The 17,333-nt window shown below is 48.9% G+C and overlaps 2 protein-coding genes and 1 long non-coding RNA gene across 4 annotated transcripts in view; 2 read left to right on the top strand and 1 right to left on the bottom strand.

Moving 5' to 3' along the window:
* Positions 1–4,588: 4,588 nt before the first annotated feature.
* On the top strand, positions 4,589–10,941 carry C10H2orf72 (chromosome 10 C2orf72 homolog). The gene is made up of 3 exons (XM_053986117.1): positions 4,589–5,177; positions 7,653–7,769; positions 8,961–10,941. Exons 1-3 carry the CDS (start codon positions 4,613–4,615, stop codon positions 9,050–9,052), a joined length of 774 nt encoding a protein of 257 aa, XP_053842092.1. The 5' UTR covers positions 4,589–4,612; the 3' UTR covers positions 9,053–10,941.
* Positions 5,482–11,877, bottom strand: LOC128812021 (uncharacterized). Of its 2 annotated transcripts, none has more exons than XR_008438574.1 (4): positions 11,366–11,877; positions 10,391–10,462; positions 9,916–9,979; positions 5,482–7,722 (listed from the first exon to the last, which is right to left on the bottom strand). It is a non-coding gene; the product is annotated as an uncharacterized LOC128812021 (long non-coding RNA). The 2 variants fall into 2 exon arrangements; XR_008438575.1 differs by having other exon boundaries at positions 11,733–11,877.
* Positions 11,878–11,982: 105 nt separating this feature from the next.
* The window catches only part of PSMD1 (proteasome 26S subunit, non-ATPase 1), a 66,737-nt gene continuing 61,386 nt past the window's right edge, over positions 11,983–17,333 (top strand). The window contains exons 1-5 of the mRNA XM_053986107.1: positions 11,983–12,137; positions 14,206–14,249; positions 15,245–15,318; positions 15,557–15,726; positions 16,553–16,758. Coding sequence (XP_053842082.1) covers positions 12,122–12,137; positions 14,206–14,249; positions 15,245–15,318; positions 15,557–15,726; positions 16,553–16,758 — 510 coding nt within the window. The 5' untranslated portion in view covers positions 11,983–12,121. The remainder of the gene's footprint in view (positions 12,138–14,205; positions 14,250–15,244; positions 15,319–15,556; positions 15,727–16,552; positions 16,759–17,333) is intronic.

Here is a 17,333-nt window from a genome sequence, read left to right as displayed (position 1 = left end):
AAGGCCATCCATGGGTGCTCTCAAGCTGCACCCTTGCTGCATTCTCCACCTAATCCTGGGTAGATCCACAGAAATCTTAGACTGAAGAAGAGAAGGGCCTTCTTAGAGAAGGGCCCCTTTGTGGCCTCTTTCAGGGCTGGCAAACCAGGCAGATCCACACTGATCTGCTCTGCTCATTCCAGTAAGTCCAGGGAAGCTATGGATCTGCCCTTTGCCTTGTAAAAGGGAGCAGTTCTGAGAACCTGGGAGCTTGGCCATGCCAAGAAGGGGCTTTGTGAGAAGGAAATAGGAGAATGCACAAGGCAGGGTTAGGGAGGCAGGAGGGGCTGTGTCTGCATGCAGTGGTGCCAGCTATTGGCCCCCAGCTTGGTGAGGTCTGAGGTGATTTTTAAGAGGTGCTGCAAAAGGTAAGTGCAGAAAAGCTGGACTGTTGGTGTTGAAGGTGTGTGTGTACTGGGAAAGAATGGAGACTGGGGGCTGTGTGAACATCTACTCTTGAGTCCTGTTCTCAAACCAAAGGAAAGGATCCAGCTGAGGACAGCCAGAAAAAAGGCCAGAAGAGGGAGCTTGGTCCTTGGGTCTGATTTCAAACCCATTGCCACTTTAACATCTTCCCGTGGAGGATCCAAGAGTGAAATAGGTTGATAGGCTGGCTCCATCTGTCTCTAAGAGGGCAGGGAAGGACATCCCTCCTATGGTGTGACTAACACTTCGGGCTCTCTGCACATGGCCCTGTGCCAGGTTTCCATCCTCCTCTTCAGCCATACCTTCCTATGCCCCTCTGCCATCCAGAAGGGGATGGTGACTCAAGGAAACATGAGGAAACTTAGGACAACTGCAGAGATGGGCAACTTTTAGAGGGAACAGAATTTTGGAGAAAAGACACAAGAAAGAAGTTTGAGGTTCCCCATCAGGAAGCCAGGCTGTGTCCCAGCCGTGGGGTGCCAGGGACTTCCCAAGTTTATTTGCTTATGATGTGTAACCTCCCCTGAGTGGAGCCCAGAGGGCTGTGATGACTTGGATGGATCCAGGCCAAGGCTGAGCTGGATCCAGCAGGGCAGGCTGCCTTGGGACCAAAAGTGGGGCTGCCTCAGCTGGCCCTGGAGGTGGGGTGTGAGGGGGCCTGGGTCAGAACAATGTGACCATTCAGTTAGATTCAGTTGTGACTGAACTCATCACAGAAAGGGTTCATGTCTGGTTTGATACAAAGTTCAAGCTCCAAGTGGGTGAAAAGTGGGAAGGTGTTTGGTCAGGGGCTGAAAAGATTGAGGGGAAGCTGGAGAAGGTCAGTGGAGGAAAAACGAAGAGCCATGGAGGAGTGAACAGGAGGCAGGCTACAAGAGAATCAGTGGGACTGGGATGTTGGGGGCAGGAGTGGGGTTTGGGGTATTTTCTTCTCTCACAAGTACCTCCTCTGCTACTTCTTTGGGCAACCCAAGTAGGTCTCTATGTATGAAGAGCCTGGTGAGTGCTGGTGCTCTGCAGCAATGCCCTGGTAACAGCTGGGTAACAGTTGTAGTGCTACACAAGTAAAGCACATGCTTTCCAGCATCTAGTAAGGATGTGTTTTTCAAAGTAATAACTGAATCAAGTTTAGAGAACAGATCAGTGGAAGAGCAAATGTGCAAAGGTTTGCTGAGGCTTCGCTTGTCTGCAGCCAGTTCCAGCTCCTAGCTGGCTCAGAGGCTTTCCCAAATGTTCCTGTGGGCACCAAAGCTACTGAAGGAAGAATTTAAGGAGCTGGGCTGGATCACTGGGCTCAGAACAGCTCCTGCAGATTCCTTCTTGCTCATTCAGTCTCTCTACTCTTCTATCCTCAAAACTGGCACAAGAATCTTTTATCCTTGTCTTCTTTGTACTCTCTTCAGAAGAAAGGTTAATCTTGGTAAATGCAGGCTCTAGTGCAGTGGACCGTTTTTTGTTGTTTAGGCTTCAAGGCATTACTAATACACATGCCAAATTTGTTTCTCTGAACAAAGTATCTTCACTCCTCTTTTGAAGTCAAAAATCAATGTTTTGTCTGCTCTGGACAGCTACAGGCATATGTAAGGGATGTGATGACTCACTTAGGGCTGTCTATAGTGATTCTCTACAGCTGTGACTGTCAGATGGATGTTTCCTGGAGTGTCAGGTCTTCTAAATACATCTGTGTTCTTGCTCAGATTCCTGACAGGGCTCTGAAGACATTTTGTGGAGTACTACAAATGCTGCTGAGCTCATGACTGCCTCTGAACTGTTTGAGTTGTACCTCTTTAAGTAACCCAAAGGGAGTTGTACGTGTTAGATCTTACCCCTGTTAATGAGTAAAGAAATGTAAACAAGGTTGTTTGGGTATTGTGGGTGACATTCACCTTTCCAACCAGCCTCTGCTGGCAGTGTTACATGTGTACCCAGAATAAACTAAAGAATTGCAGTGGCCATGAAGAACAGCTCTATGTGGTCCCAAATACTAGTTTTTAGTGGCTGTGCTAGCAGTTTGAACACCAAGGCCACTGCAGAGAAGTAGCCAGAGGAGTACCTGAGTTAAGAAGAAAACTCAGATTTTTTTCTATACCTTCTCTGCAAGAATTATCTTCATAAATCTGGGGAATTGCTAGCTAGAAAGCAATTTCCCAATGCCTGAGGCATCTTGGCATCTCTAGGCAAGTCACTGGCATAGTGCTGCTCTGGAAGAGCTCTGTGAGAGCTGTGCTGTAATGGTCTGCACATCAGTCAGGCTTTAACCAGTACCACAACACCACAGGCTGTGCAGGCAGCTCATGAGGAGTTTAAACACTCTGTGGATCTTGTGGCAGTTTTCCAGAGAGATGAGGGTTTCTGGGGACCAGCACGTGATCCTGTCCCCTCCTGCTGCTGACACAACTCATGATGCTGATTATATCCTGGGCTTTTGTCCATAGGACCACGAACAGGCTTCTGAACAGATGAGAAAAAATCCTTGTAAATACAAAATACAGGCAACACTAAGTCCAGACCTGGCTGCTGAATTATGTCTGACTTTGTAGCCCCTCCCATGTTGACAGCTAGTCTCAGGGCTACCACACTGGCAGGGGGCCATGGGCTCTTGCAGACCCTGATCTTTGGAAGAGGAGCCTAATCTTTCTGTTTTACCTTCCCCTTTTTGCCCTGTCCCATTTGCTTATCAGCACTTGTCCATGAGTAAATTACTTTTGCTAGGACCCAGGGCAGAAAGTCTCTCTTGAAGCCCTCATCCATCATGCTAGCCTGGGGGAGTGTTTGCTAAGCTTGCCATACTGGGGGAAATAGTTTCCTTGGATTGAAATTGGTGCCACATTGTGACCTTCCCAAGCTGCCACACTACTGTTATGTCTGGGGATCAGCCTGTGGCACATCCCTTCTGCTGTGTCTGCTGATCTGCTGGGCTCTGGGGACAGATGGCCATAAGTATGGGCAGGCAGCAGGCACTATGGCTCAGCCACATTTGTGGCTGAGTGTACCCAAACATACATGTTGGGAATCAATGATCCAGGACAGACACGTAGGTTTTGGTTCTGCTTTCACACCCAGTACACTCAGAGACTCCACCACCCATCCCACAAGAGATGGTTTGGCTCCAAAAATCCTTAGAGAGCAATTGGCCAAGGTGACTCTGGCTGCTTACACCTTTGAGCTGTTTATCCCTTCTCAGGTTCTTGCAATGAAATGTTACTTGTTTTGAGGAGCCTGTTCTGATATGGCATAGGGGAAGTACTTACTGCATGCCATGGATTGGAACTTCCCCGTGCAAGTGTCAGGGCTGGGCATAATGGCTTTCATTCACTGTTGGCTGGCAGAGATATGTGTAACAAGTGCCAGCAGTGAAGCCCTGATTAAAGCTCCACACTTATCCCTGGAAACATTTGTGCTTCGATGGGATGTAGTGATGTTGATGCTTGTAGGCCTGTGACTGCAGGCTGCGTTTTGCATGGAGGTGGCAGAGGGGAAGTCAAAGGGCACTGGCTTGGGAAGGGACTCAGAGATGCTGCATGTGGCGTGAGGGCTGCAGCTCAGGTGTGTGCTTGTGACCCCTTTGAAGGTTTAACTGTTTCCCAAAGAGGAATTGTTTCCAGGGGTGGCTATAGCATGGCCAGACTTTGCAGCAGCATAGTGCACATGATGCCAGAGAGGCCACTCTATTGCTGCTCTGGAGTATGAGATGCCACACCATAGGGGGCACCTTGGGGACGCATGATCAGCTGCTCCTCTATCATAACATCGTGTGTGTGCCACTTTGCAGCCACCACAGCCTCTCCTCATCCCCCTCTCACCTTTCGAGCCCCTCCACAGCACAGTTTTTTGCCTGAATTTTATCAACTTCTCATTGGCAAGAAGACCAGCCTGTGCGAGGGCTCTGAGTCTGGTCGTGTGGTAGATCCAGGGGCTCTTTACTAGCCTCTCTGCTGTGCCCACCTGGCCGCAAGCAGAGGCTGTTCACTCACCGGGATTATGCAGGTCCGGGACGGGGCTGGAAGCGGGGGGGATCCTTGACACCCCTTCGCTCCGCTGCCCCGGGGTGTTGCCCTGCGCGGGGCCGGGACTGGTGCCCGGGGCTGGTGCAGAGTGGCGGGGCGGGTGCGGGCCAGTGGGCGGTGCGGAGCCGGGGCCGGGGAACATGCGGATGCGGGCCAGACAGGGAGCACGGCGGGGGATGGCGGCGGCGGACCTGCAGGAGCTGCGGGCGCTCGTGGAGCGGGCGGGCGGGCGGCGGGCAGTACTGCTAGTGGCCGAGGTGGTGGAGGGGGCCCCGGCGGCGCCCGCGCTGGCCGCCTTCGCCTGCGACCTCTTGGGCGACGAGGCGCCGCGCGCACCGTGCCCGGGGCCGGTGCCGGGGTGCCGGGCGCGGCGGGCGCCGGACGGCGGGCGGCGGGCGCTGGGAGCGCGGCTGCTGCTGGTGCTGTGCGGCGGCGGGGCGGCGCGGGACCGCGGAGCGCGCATCCGCCTGCGGGAGGTGGTGCGGGACGTGCGCGGCCGCTTGCCCGCGGGGCCGCCGCCCGCCGTCGTGGGCGTCCTGCTGCCCGGCGGGGACGGAGAGGACGCGGCGGTGCTGGACGCGGCGCTGCGGCGGCACTTCCCGTCGCCCGGAACGGTGCAGGCGGCCCGGTACAGCCCGGGCAGCCCCGGAGACTGCCGTGCCGCCGCCTGCCGCGCCCTGCGGGCCGCTCTGCAGCACCCCGCAGGTATCAGGGTCGGGGGACCCCTTCCTTCCTCCCTCCCTTCCTCCCTCCCCCGGGGCCCGATTTTTACAGTGAGATTTGCTCCGTTTTCCTGTGGGATCTTCCCCTTCTCAGTGGGATCTACCCCATCCTAATGGGTTCTGATCTCTCCTTATGGGATCTCCCCTACAATGGGGTCAGGCTTTTCCGATTAAGATCTGACAATTCCTGATGGGAGCTCCTCCTGACCCAATGGGATCTGGCTTTTCCCATTGGAATTGGACCACTCACTACTGATGGGATCTTTACACACACACACAAACCGATCTGCCTTTTCCCAATGAAATCTCTTTCATGCTGGTGGGATCAGAACCTTTCCAATGGGATCTGCCTCGTTCTGGTGAGGTTCCCAGACCTGACAGCCAGGGTGGACAAATTTCCCAGCAGTTTGGGAAACACTAGAGTAGCTCATGGATAACAGGGACATGGCAGCTGACAGCCGTGACATTGTGGCCATCCATGACATGGTGGCCTTCCATGCTTATTGGATGTGTGTTCTTGGGGAAAGCAGGACTGGGATGTGGCCTGTGCCATAGGGTGCGGGCAGGACCTGACCTTCCTGCAGAAGGAGGATGCTTGTGCTGATTTTGCATAATGAATAAGTAACAAAAGCAAGTAGTTGTTTGCATGTAAAACCATATGTCAGGGTGAGGATGGCAGGATGAAAGTTGGGTGTCAGCAGGCCTGAGGAACAGCATTTGCCCTGGGGCGAAAGGGAAGTTGGGTTTGTGTGTCAATGCAGGGTGATGGGCAGCTGGGCAGGCTTTGCTCTCTCAGCTGCCACATAAAACACTTTAATCTTTGGCACTATTTGTCTTGGGCTGTTTCCCTTTCCTCCTCCTTTTCTTTCATTTTTTCTCTCTTTTACCTTGCTCCCCAGCATTTCCAGGGGCTTGGGTGTTTTGCTGTCTTGCTGGCTTTACCTCAAGGGATCCTGTCACTTGCCTCCAGCACCACAGGGTTGACAGGGTCTCCTGGGATCCCTGGCACATGGGGATGACTGGCTGCAGTTCAGGTGCTTCTTTCTATCAGCTCAGCCCAGAATCCTGGTTCTGAATGTTGAGGAGCTTTGAGGTGGCTGGTGGCAAGGGCACAGGGCTGTCTTCTGCCACCTCTCTACTGAGGCACACACAATCCTCTTTCTAGCTTCTCTCCTTTCACATGCTTTTTTCTTCCTCACATTGTTCCTGCTGCAAGAATTTCTGGTGTGCTCCCAGACACCTACAAATCCTCCATTTCTGGTTGCAGCAGTCTGGTGGGACAGCAGCTGCAGAGACAGAAAATCATCCCTGCATACCTTTTTCTGCCTTTGCTGGTGCTTTGCTCAGTATTACACATATTTTTGTGGCTGGCTGTGGAGAATGAGGAGCAGGAGGAGCTGGATTGGGTGTTATAGCCTGCTTGTGTGTGCTCACTGACTTCTGACGCTCTGCCTGGTGCTCTGAGTCATGTAAGTGTCCCAGTGTGTGTTAAGAGGACACTCATCACCTTCAGGGTTCAGCTTTAGGCAGGGACAACTCTTTTCCATGCTTCTGTGAGCTTTGCCTTCCAAAATCTTCACCTGGACAGAGGGATCCCAAGCGTAGCTCTGCCTCCAAAGAGCAGTTGAACACTTCAGGCAGTGCACCCCAAGGCAGTGCACTGGAGTTTTTTGTTTGTTGACTGCCAGAAAGACACTGAGCCCTTTAGTGTTGCAATGGCTTGATAAAGTGAAGGACACTGAAGTAGTTTATCATTTCTTATCTGATTAGGACGTGAAAGACTGGATAATATTTCAATGGGGATACTGAACTGCTGCTGTTGGAAACCATATAAAATCATGCTGCTGTAGTATTTTACAGGCTGATGTAGTGTTTTACTAAAATGGCTGGAAAGTCTGTAGTAACTTTGTTGTCTTCTAGAATAATTACCATACATTGACCACATGCTGTCTGCAATTTGCAAGCAGTTACAGCTGCAGTTTTCAGTGCGCTGCTGCAAGACCCTGTGTCCAGCAGGTCTCCATGGGAGGGAGGAATTGTTTAATAAAGCAGGAAGCAGTGAACAGGTTGATATGGTAGAAGCTGTGTGACAATGCAAAAGGAAAACTTCCTTCTGTGGGAATTCTCTGTGTCAGTCCCCAGCCTCACCATGTGTGCCAGCTGAGCTCCTGACAGGTTTCTTGCTCACTCTCGGCTGCCACATCCAGGTTGGTTTTGGCAGCGAGGTGGCAAAGTAGAAACTGAAACCAGGGACAAATTTCCAGGGCAGCAGAGAGGTTTCAGCCAAAAATAAGGACTGCCAGGAGTTGCTCTGTGCTTTCTGGTGGTGGGTTTTATGGATTGGACCTGGTTTTGCTGCTAGGACCTGGTTTTGTTGCCAGGCTCATGGAGGAAGAGGTGAAGAAGCAGCAGGGCTGACCTGCTACCAGTCTGAACTCATCTTCTCTGGTTTATTCAGAAGACATGAAAGACAGGGAGAGGTGGAGGCTGCCATCATTCCTGCAGTGCATTTCTTGGAACCAGAGGAGCTGGAGAAAAGATTACAAAGCAAAAGCTGAAAACAACGTTCATGAAGGTATGCCCAGCTCCCTCCCTTGTACTCTGCTATGATTGTTAGAAATTCCTCATGATTCTCTGGTGGTTCTGGTGCCCAAGCCCCTTGCTGGTAGCCTCTTCCATCTTCTTCCACCCCTGCAGTTGACCTTGCTGTTGCCATCTCCTTGTTTTTTGACCTTCTGCTTGTCTAAACAAAACCACACTGAGTCTGGTGCCCAAATACATCCCTGGAAGCACCGCTGAACTCAGCTGCATTTTGTTTGAATGTCTGGAAGCAGAACTACTCTCTGTCTAATCAATGAATTGGAAGCACCCTGATATTATGTGATGTTTTCTGCAAACATGGGTGGAAGGAGTGTTCCCAAAACATTTGGTTTTGGGAGAGGGCAGTCAGCCGTGGGCTCCCTGATTCTAAAGGAAATTGTTCAGGTAACACATACCATAGCATTTAGCCTTTGTGCATGGCTGGCACTTTGTCTTGCACTTCCCAGCAGTGACTTTCTTTTTGCAGGAGTGCCTCATGCAGGAGGCAATAAGGCTTGTGGTGTGGAGATCCAGGTTGTACTATGAAGCACAAAGAGGAGGGAAAGCTCTTTCACTGTAATAAGACTAGAATAGACTAGACTAGACTAGACTAGACTAGACTAGAATAGAATAGAATGCTATATTTTCTCTTGAAAGGGACCTACAGTAACCATCTAGCCCAACTGTCTGACAACTTCAGGGCTGACCAGATTTTAAAGGATGTTATTAAGGGCCTTGTCCAAATGCCTCTTAAATATATAAAATACTTAAAGAGCATAAGAGTCAGACAAAACAACTGAAATGCATGTCCAATTTATGCAGCTTTGAGACATGTGAGACTTATGAGGTTTATGAGACCTACTCTCCATGGTCAGAAAACTGAAGTGCCTGATCTTGCTGTCAGTGCCAGGCAGGCAATATCCTGTGACCATGCAACTTGTTTTGAGATTGCTGACACTTCAGGAGGTGAGGAGCTGGGCCCTGTGTTCCTTTGCTCTATTTGCTGAAGAAATGTTAAGTTTGTAAAACAAAATGAAAACCAGTTTTGAAAAAAAATCAGCTGTGCTTAGGTTGTGAGTATATATCAATTGCTTCAGCCCATGCTTTCTTGTCATCTTAAGTTGCATTTTCTGGGAGGAGGGGTTTTCCATTCGGGTCTGCCTTGACCTCTCTCTGCTCCCTGCAGATGACCTGCAGGACCCTGAGGAAGAAGTGGCTCTGGTCAGCCTTTCCCCCAAGGGAAACTGTGAAGAAGCTGCTGGAGGCACAGGCACCTAGAGCTGCTGGGCATCCAACACAGTCCACATCCCAGACCTGCCCAGTGGATTTGGAGCAATGGGAGGAGGAGCTGGTACAGGCCCTCTCCTCCAAGGACCCACAGCCCCAGGGTAAAGCTGCTTGGCTGAACTTGTCAGGGTTTTTGTAGCTGCCACCAGCACCGAGGGTCTGTGCCAGAGAGCCATTCCCTGCTGTGCCCTGCTGCCCTGGGGCACCTGGAGCTGCAGGTGGACACTGGGCTTCTGAGAAGCCCTTTGGGGATGTACCCCACATCCTGGGCAATATGATGTTGGGACTTTGAGTGTGAAATGCAGGCACCTGTTTGAAGAATGAGAAACATTTTCTAATTCTGAGCAAAGTTCCCTGCTGAGGTTGCTGGGGCTGGCCTCGCTGGCAGACTGATTCTATTGCCTTGTATTCCTGCTTTATTGGTGATGGGAAGTTCCCACCCTCTTTGTGATTAAAAACAAAACAAAACAGAACAAAACAAACCAAAAAAAAAAAAAAAAAACCCAAAAAAACCAAAAAAAACCAAAAAACCCAACCAAGTAACACAGTGACTTAGAGACTGCCGTGGGATTAAATGTGAGCTCTCGGATCTACCAGCCACTGAAAAGGCTTGAACGTAACAGTGTAACATGAAGAATGCAGTAACAGCCCCAGCTTGAGTGGCAAGAGTAACATGAAAGATACTGATAGTACTGGCATCTAGATCAGAGTGGGCTTTGGGAGCAGGATCTATCCCCTCTGGCTTGTCCTGGTGGTCATAGGCTAACTGAGGGATGCCTGGGTTGGAGGGGGTGGCAGGTGGGCACCAAGGTGTGGCTGCTGCTAGCTGGGGCTTCAGGAGAGGGCCATCTTACCTGGGACATCTCCACAGTCATGGTGGCACATCTTAGAGGTGGACTGCAGCACAACAAGAGGTGGCTGTTTCATAAATAAACATAAAATATAAAAATTATCTATTTAAGTAGTTCCAAAGGGTTGCCTATAGCTTGTGGGGCAACATCACTAACTATATATCCTTGGTTTACAAGGAATATTGCTCTAATGCTAAGAATATATTTTAAATTCTTTATGCAACATAAAAGAGGTCTTGTTTTACTTTGAGCACAAGTTTGAGACTGGCTTTCCTTTAGGAGTTTCCTCCAGCTCAGATCAGAAATTGCAACCTGTCTACCTCTACTTTGGGTTAATTGCCAAAGTGTATCCTCTGTGCATGTCTGTCCTCTCTCTGGCTCCTTTTTCCCCACTGGCAGCAGAAGTGTCTGGAGCCCTGGCAGCTCTGGCCAGCACTCTACCCCAGCAGTTTCCCTTTGGCATCCCTCTAGCTCTTACCTGGATGCTGCTCCACAGAGAGGGCACTGACCCACTCTCTTTCCAGCCTCCAGGATTTTTTGTGCTTATGACCTGTGGAAAATACAAATGTAACCACGTGACTTGGTGCGGGTGGCTGTGTTACTGACCCCAGATTTCAGCACTGAGCACTCGGTGCATCTTGGTGAGATTAAAGTTCCTTCCTGCTCCATCCCTGCACAGCCCAGGTCGCTGTGCAGCTCTGTATTTCCCAGTAAAGCCCTTGGTTAGGTGGGTCAAGCAGGACTCACCAGTAGGAATCCTTATTTTCTTGCAGCATTTAGCCTTTGCTGCTAAGCATTCTCCAGTGAAGAGGTGGTCCAAGAGCACAGACTGCCAGTTAAGCCTCCCTTAGTGCTGCAAATCCACTGGATTTATTTACTGGTAATTTTTAAGTAAATCACGCAACTTTATCCCTGCAAGAGACTGGTGGAAGTGGATGAACTGCCTGAGCCTTAGGGGGTGTGAGTGAAAATACATTTGACCAAAAGTATTGTTTTTCTTTGACTGAGGAATAAAAGTGACTTGAATTACTTTTTTTTTTCCTTTTCTCTTTTCACTGTCTGTGCACTTGGAGGTGTAAGCAGATAGTTTGACACATTTCATTGACTGAATAATTAAAGGGCACTATTACGTGCTTGCTGAATAAAGACACTTAATTTCCAAATTGGAATGTGCTTATTTGTTTTCCATGGTGTTATCCTAAAAGTAGCATTATGTATAGCTTAACTCATATTTATCCTGGCTTGAAAAAACTGGATATTGGGATGGAATGGAAGTGCCCCCAGTGTCTGATATGCAGAAGATCAAAACTGAGTGCAGCCCAGGTGGGGCAATGGAGAAGGCTGGATATCTTCCCAGTTGTCCAAGAGCAGAGCAGCCCCTCTTGGTATTGTGGGTAGGGGTCTGATAAGCTTTCATTAGTAACTTTTATTAATAACTTTCACTAACTGATACCATTATGCATCCTCAAGGAATTCAAGCCCTTCACAGGGTATTTCTTCCTATTCAGCAGCATTCAAGAAATGAATGCTGCCGAGGTCGGGGCACTTCGGTCTCTTGTGTAGCATCGCTGCTCCTGAGCTGGACTTTCCCTGGTGCAAATCCACCAGCCTGGGTATCCCATCTATCTTGTGCCGCAGAGGCGGCTGGCATGTGTTAAATCCATGGGATAAAATCGCTGATGCTTGCACTGCCATGGAACACGCTGTTCCCCTACAGATGCCCGCCCACTGCGGGCGGCCTGGCCTGGCGGGGGAAGCAGCCGCTTCTCTGGGCACGGCACAAACGCGGGCACCGGCGGAGTCACTCGTGAGGAACTCACAGCTCCGGCCCCGCTGGCGCAGGCAGCGGTGCGGGTCTGCGGGAGCCCGTGGGGAGCCCGTGGGGAGCCCGTGGGGGCTGTGAGGGAGCCCCGAGAGGCCCGCGGGGGTGCCGGGGTGTCTGTGAGGGGCGGCGGACGGCACAAGGCCCCCGGCGGCGGGGCTGCCCCGCTCCTGCCTGCCTGTTTCTCCGCCGTCCCGCGCAGGCGATCATACGGGCACCTCTCCCGGGCGCAGCGCGGAGCCGCCGGAAGAGGCCCTTGGCTGCACTTCCGGGCCGGGCAGCGGCGGCGGCGGCGGAACCGCGGTTGGGCCGGACCGGACCCGACCCGACCCCCCCGGACCCTTCGGACCTCCCCGATCCCCCCTCCGAGGGCAGCCGGGCGGCACCATGATCACCTCGGCCGGTGAGGCAGCGGCGCGGGGCGGCGTTGTCCGCCGGGGTTTCGCTGAGTCAGGGCCGTGACTGAGCACCGCCGCGGCTCCGCGGGGCCGCCCGTCACGGGGCTCCCCGGCTCCGGTCACCTCCGGACGGCAGAGAGAGGCCACCCCGGTGCCCGGCGGTCCCGCACGACCGGCTCTTGAAGCCCGGTGCCGTGTCCGTCTCCTGCCGGTGTCTCACGGGGGCTCCGGTGGCCGTGCGGGGGTCCCGCGGTGTGAGCGGGCGGGTTCCGCTGCTTCGAGTGAAGGGCGCATTTTCGGTGTAAAACCGGCGAGCACTCGGGAGGTGCAGCAGGGACTTGAGAGGGGGGAGAGGAAGGAGTTTGGAGTTCAGAAACGCAAACGCCTTGCAGAGGAAACGTCGGTCTAAGGAGTGCGGGATAATGCAGCGTGTGAGGAGCTGGGTGTTACGCGGTGTTTGGGCATCCATTGGGAACTTGATAGTGTAAAAAAATACGGGAAGCATTTCCAGGAATGCTCAGGGCAGAAATTAACATGCGGCTGGTTGTGCTTGGCGAGAGAAACAGTGCAGAGGGTGACAGTGTCAAGGTAGCTTTCTCTTCCTGAACCCTTTGCTTTAAGTCTTTATTTTAGTTTATAGGAATTAATTTTAGAGGCATTTAAAAAATGTAAAAGTGGTATGTGGGAGCGAGGTATGTAGGTGGTGTGTAGGAGTGAGATTGCGTTCTCCTGACAGTTCAGGTAAATGCAGGAACTTATTTAAAATAATAATAATAATAATGAAAACCCAAAGCAAGCATTTGGTGCAGAGATGCAGGAAACAGCTGGAAGGAGCTGGAAGCGGGATGGCTGCTGAATCTTCCTTCTTTGCTTAAGAGCCACGTTGGTGTTCCTTCGATTCCTGTTACTGATGGATGTGTGTCTAACCTGGTCTTTAAGAACAATACCTGATAATGGAGGTTCTACTTCATTAGGCAAAGGAATAAATGTGTTCTTGTGAGAAAACTTTTCAGATCATCAAACCTTATTCTTTGAGGCTTCCCTAAAGTTTGGTGTTACTTTTCCTGTTAATATCTGGCACAAAGATCAGATTATTCCCTTCCTGCTGGCAGCTGCCCTGAATGCTGCACCCTTCCCAGGTGTCTGTAGACCAAGCAGTTGGAAGCCTGTGGCTCCCTTCAGGAGCTGGCTGCCAGAGCTCCCTGTTCCCAGCACCCTGGTTTGCTCATGACTCAAACGTGGCGCCCAGCGTGGGGCACGGGCTCTGACCCGTGGGTGCCAAGGGAGGGGACGGTGCCTCACGGATCTGCCAAGAACTGCTCTCACTTACACATCTGTGTGAGGTTTGGGTTCTCTGCCTCCCACTACAGCCAAATGATACTATTGATCATATTTTATCCTAACCCTCTGTACTGTTCAGATTCTGTATTTGTACATTTTGGTTTGGACCTCCACATGCTCCTTTTAGATTTGTCAAGATCTTTTGGAAGCCCAGTTCAGCCCTCCAAAGGCTTGCTGGCCTTTCCAGTTTCATGTGCTTTTTCAGATTTAAAGAAGCTGTCAAGCTGTACAACAGATTTAAGATTTAAAGCAGTGAATTGTGTTGGACTTTGATCAGATCTTATTCCAACCTTTTCCACTGTGTCTTTGCAATCTGACAATGAAACCACCTATCCCTGTACTTCAGATTAGCTCCTGTGGACCTGTCAGTCATGTCAGTTAAACAGTATTTTTGTAACTGTATAAATGTTCTGGGACAAGATCTGCAGTCAAAAGCATAAAGCTGTGAGGTACAGCTCCTCTCATCCATGAGGCCAGTTCCCTTGGCATGGAAAAATTCTTTGTTTTCCCCTAGGAAGGATCACCTTTTATAAATAATGTACCTTTTCAGTTATAAATTCTGAACTATTTTACATTAATACAAACTTGAATCTGATCTTTGAAGTTTTGTAGTGAAGATTTAAAATCAGCATTCCAGAGACAGCCTTCTTTCCTGTTCTGTTGGTTTTGAATTAAATGACAAGCTTATTTTTGATACGAGAAACCAAAAGAAACTATGATTTTGTTTTGCAGCTGGAATTATCTCTCTTCTGGATGAAGAAGAGCCACAGCTCAAGGTAAGCTCTTACATCTGAGAGCAAATAACAGCAAATGCGTTGTGTGGAGAGCTTAACATCAAAAAGGAGCAGATCTCAGTAATTTATTGTTGGGCAGCAGCAGGTGGGCATCAAATTGTATCTAGCCTGAAAGCTAAAAGAAAGGGCTTAAATAAATGATAACAGATTGCAAACTTCCTTGTTTTGAGCATGGATCAAACAGGAGCTTCCGATGCAAAAAATCTCTATTCATGAAAGCTCCCATCTCTCTGGTGGTAATGGCGCTTTGTTACTTAAAATTGTTCCAGAGACTGCATTTTGACTATGTAAAATTCAAAGCTGAAGAACAGCTCAGGTTTTTAGAATAATTAAACCAGTGTAGAACAAAATCACAGTTACAGTTTTCACTTGGAAAAAAATCTCAGTAATAGTACAAGAAGAAGAAAACAGCAACAGAAACTTTCCAGTGCACAGAGGGTATGAATCCACAGAACACCAACACTCGGAGTGGTGGTGTGTTTGATGGAACATGCACTTTTCAATAATTGTAATTCTCTAATTGTTTTTCTTGCATATACACATAGGTAGTAATGGATCTGAATGATCCCTGATTTTGCTGTGAGCTGATTACAAGTGGGCTGATTGTGGTTTGTTTATCATCTGAAGTACTGTGACCATGTAGATAAATAGAGTTAGCTGCTGTAGGCCACAGGTTGATTCCATGTGCTACACAAAGGTTGTCACAATTTCACCTGTCAGACACATCAGCCAGTCGTTCATCAGAGACAGGCCTTGCAAAGGAATGCTAGAGTTGTCTTACCTGTGAACAGCTCTTTATTTGCAAAGGACTTGCAAAGATTAGTGAATGCTTGCAAAGATCTTTTAAAATAGAATTTGCTGTTGAAATGGGTCAGCGTTCATGATATTCATCCCAGAATGTACTTTATTTTTACTGGGGAAAGGTGGTAAATACATTTTTAATATAATATAACTTTACCTTTTCTGTTTTTTTTTAGGAGTTTGCTCTTCACAAGTTGAATGCTGTTGTCAATGACTTCTGGGCAGAAATCTCTGAGTCAGTGGACAAAATGTAAGAGACAACACTTAATACTGCTTAAAAAGAACATGGGATATGAAGTGAATGTAATTCTGGTTTCTTGACAATGGTTAATACTGCATATAGCTCCATATTGCCTAGAAATCTCTAATGTGTGGGGTTGGAGCTGTGGTCCCAAAGATGCAAGTTCAGTCAAGCTTGTACTTGAGTCATGTGGCCTTAAAGAGATCTGAGCACTCAGAGCTGATGCTCTTCTCTCCCTCCTCTGCAGTGAAGTTCTCTATGAAGACGAAGGTTTTCGGAGCCGCCAGTTTGCAGCTCTGGTTGCTTCTAAAGTTTTTTACCACCTGGGAGCCTTTGAGGAATCCCTGAACTATGCCCTGGGAGCTGGTGACCTCTTCAATGTCAACGACAACTCGGAATATGTGGAGACGATCATTGGTAAAGAGCTTTTGTTGCAAAGGAAAAACTCTTGTGCTGTCAAAGCTGCTGTAACTTTGAAATTTTACTTGGTTTATCTTTTTTCTCTCTATTCTTCTTGCTATCTTTGTGTTCATTTAAACCGATGCTGCAGCTAATTTTACCCAGTTTAATTGTACTTTCTTATATTTTGGGATTCTGTAATGGAACTGACTTTGGAGTTCTGGAGTTCTTTTCCTATTCTTAACCCTTATTCTATAGTGAATTCCTAATAAGAAAATTGCTTTGGTTGTTTATTGTCTTTCTGTCATTTGTGTGCTGATGTTGTTATCAATTTCAGTATGACTTTGGAAATAATTGACTGGTAAGTGTAGCTGCACACCTAATTGAGAGGACAGTTGTGTTTATCTACTCACAACAAGATGGCAAGTCAGCAGTTGACTGCAAGTATAATTTGAATGCTTTTTAAAAATCTCATCTGCTGCAGTCACTTGCTCTTTACAGGGTATGATGGAGCTGGGCTGGCTTTCAGTCTCCCCAGCTGGTGTTTGCAGTGGAGCTAGGAAGTCTCCAACTGCTGTTTTCTCATTTATTTAACATGACACTTGAGAAAAGATCATATCCTCGGTTTAATTTTTAAAATACCTACCTGTTTTCAGCACTAAAATCAGAGTTTATTAGGAGATAATAGAAGCGTTTTCCAGTATTATCTGCATATGACTACACAAATGTGTAATTTCCCATACTGTACTTGCTGGTAGAGTGTGTTCATGCACATGCTGGTCTCTTCACCTGTACAAAACTGCAAAAATCTGGGAAATTGACTTTTCCCCCTGTATCTCTTCAGCAAAATGTATCGACCACTATACCAAGCAGTGTGTGGAGAACGCAGAGCTGCCAGAAGGGGAGAAGAAACCTGTGGATGAGAGGCTGGAAGGGATAGTAAACAAAATGTTCCAGCGGTGCTTGGATGACCACAAGTACAAGCAGGCCATTGGCATCGCTCTGGAGACACGCAGGCTGGACATCTTTGAGAAAACCATCCTTGAGTCGGTATGTGCAAGAGGCAGGAGGTGCCTGTAGCTAGGCTTTTCCAGGTATGGATCCAGAAGTCAAGTGCAAGATCCATGTTGCTGTGGAACTTGCCCTGTTTTGTATGAACAGAACAAAAGATAAAAATCAGGGGTGTTCAGTTCAGCATGTTCATGGAAAGCAGAGCCACTCAGGACTATCAAGTATAGGAAGATCCCCCCTATCTTTAGGAAATCCTTGAGCCACAAGTTTATGGGAAAATATTCCCAGGAAGCTTGGCTATGTGCCGCCTTCCTAAGGTGTTCCCTGTCAGCTACTGGCGGAGATACAATACTGGCATAATGTAAGAACAGCCCTTATTTAATTGTGCCTGTCAACTGCTGTAATTCACTGTGGGAAGGGATCCTTAGGGCTGGGTAAGTGATTTATTAATATAAAACAAAAGAAGAAACTCCAGTCGGTGGGTGAGCTGCTCTAATTTTCAGTGACTATGTGCAGTTTTGGCCTGCCCTGATTCCAAGATGGTGCACCTTGGCTTTAAAATCTTTCCCTGAGGGTTAGTGGCAGTAAGAGAAGCAGGTCTGTAGTCATATGCA

This window comes from Vidua macroura, chromosome 10, assembly GCF_024509145.1.
Source record: "Vidua macroura isolate BioBank_ID:100142 chromosome 10, ASM2450914v1, whole genome shotgun sequence".
Classification (NCBI taxonomy): Eukaryota; Metazoa; Chordata; class Aves; order Passeriformes; family Viduidae; genus Vidua; species Vidua macroura.
The sequence above is the reverse complement of the archived record's forward strand: the minus strand, read 5'-3'. Positions and strand labels throughout refer to the sequence as shown.

What these genes read in the sequence shown, in the direction of transcription:
- C10H2orf72 (XM_053986117.1), top strand. Translation starts at nt 4,613, where the DNA reads ATGCGGATGCGGGCCAGACAGGGAGCACGGCGGGGGATGGCGGCGGCG. An exon ending in CGCTCTGCAGCACCCCGCAG is followed by an intron (nt 5,178 to 7,652) that starts GTATCAGGGTCG and finishes TGGTTTATTCAG; the next exon opens with AAGACATGAAAGACAGGGAG. An exon ending in TGAAAACAACGTTCATGAAG is followed by an intron (nt 7,770 to 8,960) that starts GTATGCCCAGCT and finishes TGCTCCCTGCAG; the next exon opens with ATGACCTGCAGGACCCTGAG.